Raw genomic sequence first — 6,029 nt, 5'->3', positions numbered from 1 at the left:
TTAAATGATTTTTGTCTTATTTGAGTAAGTTTCTACTTACAGGTGATAATTTATTTACACACTTAAAGGAGATAAACTTGTCAAACTTGTCAAGTATGAGAGAAGGCAAATTACAAAATCCTATGTCCCAGTTTCATTTAAAAAAGATAATGAAAACGTGTCATTAATAGGCTTATATGTTGATATTATTGACCACTGGTTTAAACATCAGAGCCTAGGATAGTGAACAGTGCCTAAATATGTAAGAAACTTCTCAGCTGTTCTTAAGGCTCTTATCCTGGGCTTCAGAGAACATATGAAACCAACATTATACACAGTATTTTTCCATGTGAATGTGTACATGAATTTTTCTAGGGAGAGAGTCTTGAGTTTTCATAAGAATACGAAAGAGATCTGTGACTCAAAAATGTTTAAGAACCACATATACTACTACTTCTGGCTTTTTGTCCTCAGCAAGTGAGGAATAAACCTTAATTTCCGATACCTTTTAAATTCCTTTTTCTCTTCCCTTTGATCAAAGATTAAAGGAGTAAGGGATTAATGTATTTAATTTATACTGGTATTTTATTTTGGGGAGAAGGGGCACGAAGGTAGGTAAACGGGCCTATAATGGAACAACCTAAGTGAGTTATGTACACATATATAAAATGAACCTGTGTGTTAGATATTCTGAGGATTCTGAGGGTAAGTCAAATGCCATTAGTGAACTTCAACAGATTGTTAATTCCTCGGTTACACTGGATTTTATAAAATATTTGAAATAGATGACTGACTAGAGTTAAGAAACACTTTTTCTTCATTTTAACCCATATTACATTACACGCATTCTATCATTCTATTTTGGTGCTATATGGGGTGTCAATTTTCCACCCAACAGAAAAAGGTATGCCCTTTTCTATAGGTGATTCTTGTAATTCAGGGAAGATTTAGGCACATTTCTATCATATTGGTAGAGGAGAGGGTGATGGGGAAGAAAACCCCTTCAAGAGTTGACTACAAAGAGTGAAGAGTTTGTGTGACTCTCTTCGTAAGTGTCTAAGGCCAGATCTTAACAGTGCCTGGCATATTTTAGGGTGCTCAATGATAGCTCTTATTACAGATTTGACAGTGGTAAGAGAGTATTCTGTATAATAGAGTTCCATCAAATCCCATTTACTTGACTGCAAAAAGACATCTGCAATATTGTGTTGTACACCAAAACTATTTTTCACGTGTGAGTGAAATGGAAATCACCATATCTCAACTATATTCTTTTTGCTGTAGCTTATTTTTTAATGCAAAACTTAGGAACTGTTTCTTTCTCTACTGTACTTTCATTCCTTCCCCAGTAAAATATATATAGATATATATATATACGCACATATATATGTTTATACATGTTTATAAACTTCTCAAACTTGTGTGTATATATATATATAATATAAATGTATAAGTATATAAAATATGTAATCGATTCTTTAAATGTCAGTAAAAGCAAATTGATAAATGTCTGGATTTTGTACCTGACTTGGCATCCCCTCCCCCCTTTTCAACAACAATTCATTTGGTATAAACACGTATAATCAAATGAATTCACTCAAAGTGCCTTTAATGATTGCCTTCACTGTTATGACATTCTCTAAGCCTGTCAGATTTCCAGTTAACTAATGCACCATTTAAGCCCTTGATAACTAGGAAATGTTCCAATTCAGCCAGCTTGTATTCCACGATCCTGAGGTTTACCAGTATTCGCTTCTGCATGGTTATCATGTGTGGGGAATTAATTAAGATATCCCGAGAGAGGTTGATGACTGAAAGACTCTTATCAGTATTGCTCTTAGTTGACCCAGTAGAAGAGGTTGGTCTTACTAGTGCAAGAGAAGTCGAATTTGATGACATTTCACCAACGCTGCTCTGTAAGGGAAGAAAATTATACATATGTAGTTTATTGAATTTAGCAATTTCCAAATACAATTGATCTTTGAACAAGGAGGGGGCGTTAAAGACATCAATTCTCTGTATAAAAACCCATTAATAACTTTTACCTCTCCCAAAAGTTAACCCTAATAGCCTAGTGTTAACCAGAAGCCTTACAGATAACAGCTGATTAACACATATTTTGTATATGTGTTATATACTGTATTTGTACAATAAAGTGAGCTAGAGGAAAGAAAATGTTAAGAAAATCATAAGGAAGAGAAAATACGTTTGAAGTACTGTATCCAAAAAAAGAGAGAGAGAAAGTAAAGACCCATGGAGTTCAAACCTATGTTGCTCAAGGGTCTACAGTCCTACTAAATAACATGCTTAGTCTTGGTTACCAAAATAAACTGATTGTCCTCTCCTAAGAATTAGAGATTGAAAATCTGTTGAATAACATGTTGATCTGGAAATATGCCCTTCCAAAACACTGGAAAAATGTATATGAAAGTAACCTTTAAATATCAAAATTGTCCTATCTTTGGTTTGCACTTCTTGGACAGAAAGTAGGTCTATACCTGGACCCTAATCCTTAACTAAAAGGACCACTAAAGATCAAAAGTCACTTGCAGCTTTCAACATCACCAGGAAACCCACATTCTGACCTGAATTATTTGTGAAAGCCCAAATACCTGTCATAATGATGGTTGAAACCATGGGGAAAAGAGGCAAACAAACATAAAGCCTGTAGTAGAAGCTAGAGAAGAGAGAGAAGGTATAGATTCCTAAAATAGGAAGTGGTGGGAAACGGGCACTTTCAGCTCTATTTTTCAAGTGGGTGAAAAGCACACCACATCACTCAATGCTTTTTAAAGCAGACCACAGCTACCTAGTCATTGGTCAAAAAGAACAAAGAGTGGGGGTAAACATCTGGGGCTCTTGCAAGAGAAGAGGAATGAAATAATCTTCCCTTACCCTTATTTTACTATTTTAGTACCTTTCTACTCTCTCAGACACACATCTCCCATCCATGAACCATCTAACTTCATCTAATTCCAATTTCTCCTACACGCTTTACCTGAAAGCGGCTTTTCCAGAAGACAAACAGAAAAGCAAACAGAATGCCGCTCAGTAGAAGCAACAGCATATTCATGTTTCCTCTTCCACCTCTTTTTCTCTTCTCGGGTACGGAGGCACTCGGCTGGCAGTTGGGAAGCAGGGGGACACTAGTCGCCCGGACTAGGGAAGCCGCGGGCAATGATGCTAAGCATCCCACACTGCCTGGTGCAGCTGGAAGACGCTTCCGCTTCCGGCTTTATATACTGCAAAGGGCAGGTGATGTCACAGTGGAGCACCTACGTGAGGGTGCTGCGTCACAATTTGATGACGTAAAACCCATAAGCAGGTGGCATGATGTCTGCCAACTTGGTTGTGCTATCAGGTCGGTAGGCAGGGAGGGCACTGAGAGACACCCGGGGCAGTCAGGATGTCCAGGAAGCTGAAACACGGTAGAAATACAGACTCCAAATTCATTGGTTAAATACAAGATTTTGAAATTGTTCCTCCCTCCTTTTTTTCTCTTTTAAATTATCTTTGTCTTTGCTGCAACCACTCCATTATTCATTTCAAAAACAAGGTCAGAAATGAGATGGAAATGTACTGTGAAAAGTAGTTACCCACAAGCCGCGTAAGTCTTTGCCGGAAACCTTTCCCACAGTACCATTGCTATTTTAGGATTCACTCTGACCCTGTTCACCATTGGGCTAATTATGTACATTAGTGTCACTGTACAGTTTAAAAAGTAATTCTAGAGACATTCTCTCATATAATTCTCACAATAATTTTGTACTACAGGTATTTTTAAATACTGTGTCTACTTTAAGGTATGCAGAAACAGAATCAGGTACTAAGTAAACTCATTTGAAACCAGTAGCAAAAACAGGCCCCAAATCACAGAGTTGGGTCCTGAGGTAAAGTCCCTCATTCCCTTGCCCTCTTCCCCATCCTCAGGACCTCTATCTGTACTTTCTGACTTGTAAGCATTGAGTATTTAATATTTTCCACTCAAGGAATTGAACAGTATATTTAGATTAATATTAATGAGAAGTAACAGATATAAGAATCGTTATACTCAACAGGAAATGTTTCAAGAAAACTGCATAGATGACACTGAACTAAAAACTCAGAACTAAAAGCAATAGCCAGGGTAATCTCAAAATGAATGTCAAACTACAACCCCTAACTGCTTGGGGGAAAGACTCACATCTTCATATGGATAGGAAAGAAAGGAATTATTTACAAATTTTTCACATCAAACTTATTTCCCAATTATGAGTTCAAAGCTTAAAGATTTATTTATTCAATAAGTATGGATTAAACACTCCTGTAAAGAGAGGCACTGTGATAAATTCTGGGGATATTGTAAGGGCCTGCCCCTCCCAGAGGAACTTGCTTGCGGACCCGGATGTAGGGGCGGGACAGGCCTGGTGGAGATGTCCAATTGGTGGGGCGCGCGTATATCCACTAGGGTGAATTGAGATCCGATTGGCCACCTGTGTAGGGGCGGGGCTCAACCAACTCCATAAAGGTTGCTGTGCGAGGCTAGCAGGACAGGAGGAGAGCTGTCCGCTGGGGGAGCAGAAGGAAGAGTCCAAGGGAGGGGAAGAGCTGTAACAGCTCTTGTAAGAGCTCTAACCACTGCCAGCAGTACCGCCGCCAGCAGTCCCGCCTCTGGTGGCCCCGAGCTGCCTGCGGCCTCCAGCCGGCTGCGGCCCCGCCTCCGGCAGCCCCGAGCCACCCGAAACCTCCAGCCGCCCGCGGCCCCGAGCTGCCTGCAGCCTTCAGCCGCCTGCGGCCCCGAGCCGCCTGCAGCTTCCAGCCGCCTGCGGTCCCGCCTCAGGCGGCCCCGAGCCACCCAAGGCCTCCAGGCGCCTGTGGCCCCGCCTCCGGCGGCCCCAAGCCACCCGCAGCTTCGAGCCGCCCGTGGTCCCGCCTCCGGGGGCCCCGAGCCGCCAGAAGCTCCGAGCCGCCCGTCTTAATAAATGTAAAAATTTTGAATCATACAAAGTACTTTTTTCCAATCACAACGGATGAAACTGGAAATCAACAGCAGAAGGAAAACTGGTCAATTCACAAATCTGTGGCAATTAAACAGCACACTATTAAACAACCAATGGGTCAAAGAAGAAATTAGAAAGGAAATTAGAAACTATCTTGATGCAAATGCAAATGAATATACAATATACTAATACTTATGGAATGCAGCAAAATCAGTGCGGGGCAAGAAATTGATAGGTTTAAATGCTTTCTTTTTTTTAGAAAAAGGACTTAAATCAACAACTTAGGGGCACCTGGGTGGCTCAGTTGGCTAAGCGTCTGCCTTTGGCTCAGATCATGGTCCTAGGGTCCAGGGACTGAGCCCTGCATTGGGCTCTGTGATCAGTGGGGAGCCTGCTTCTCCCTCTGGCCCTCCCTGCCAACTTGTGTTCTTGTTTGCTCTGCTAGCTCATTCAAATGAATAAATAGTAATCTTTTTAAAGAATCAACAACTTAACTTTATATTCCCTTTTGATTACTGCATGAAATATCTTTTTTCATCTTTTTACTATCAATCTCTGCATGTCATACCTAAAAGTACTCCGTTTTAGACAACATACACTTGGATTCTGCTTTTAATCCTTTCTGCCAATATATGTTTTTTGATGGGGTGTTTCATCTGTTTGGATGTGAAGTAATTACTGGTGGGGAAGCATTTACTTTTATCACTTTATTTTTTGTTGTTGTTTTCTCTACATATTTTATCAATTTTGTCCCTCCTTTTCTCCATGACTGCTTACCTCCTTTATCTTTAGTTAGTTTTTTTTGTAGTAATGCATTTTGATTATCTTCCTATTTCCTTTCGTGTATAGTCAATAGATATTTTATTATGGTTACCATGGAGGTTCCATATAACCTCCTAACGTTATGATTATCTGTCTTAATTGACACCAAATTAACTTCAATTGCATACATAAACTTTACTCTTTTACAACTCTGCTTCCTGCTTCCACTTTATGTCATTGATGTCACAAATTACATCTTTTATATATTGGATACCCACTTACATAGATTTATGATTATTTTTATGATTT

General features: G+C 39.7%; 1 protein-coding gene across 1 annotated transcript; it reads right to left on the bottom strand.

The window, feature by feature from the left end:
- Positions 1 to 1,587: 1,587 nt before the first annotated feature.
- CT83 (cancer/testis antigen 83) lies at positions 1,588 to 3,052 on the bottom strand. Its single transcript, XM_044235800.1, has 2 exons — positions 2,978 to 3,052; positions 1,588 to 1,893 (listed from the first exon to the last, which is right to left on the bottom strand). Exons 1-2 carry the CDS (start codon positions 3,050 to 3,052, stop codon positions 1,588 to 1,590), a joined length of 381 nt encoding a protein of 126 aa, XP_044091735.1.
- Between the last annotated feature and the right edge of the window lie 2,977 nt (positions 3,053 to 6,029).

Source organism: Neovison vison, chromosome X (genome assembly GCF_020171115.1).
Source record: "Neovison vison isolate M4711 chromosome X, ASM_NN_V1, whole genome shotgun sequence".
Lineage (NCBI taxonomy): Eukaryota > Metazoa > Chordata > Mammalia > Carnivora > Mustelidae > Neogale > Neogale vison.
The sequence above is the reverse complement of the archived record's forward strand: the minus strand, read 5'-3'. Positions and strand labels throughout refer to the sequence as shown.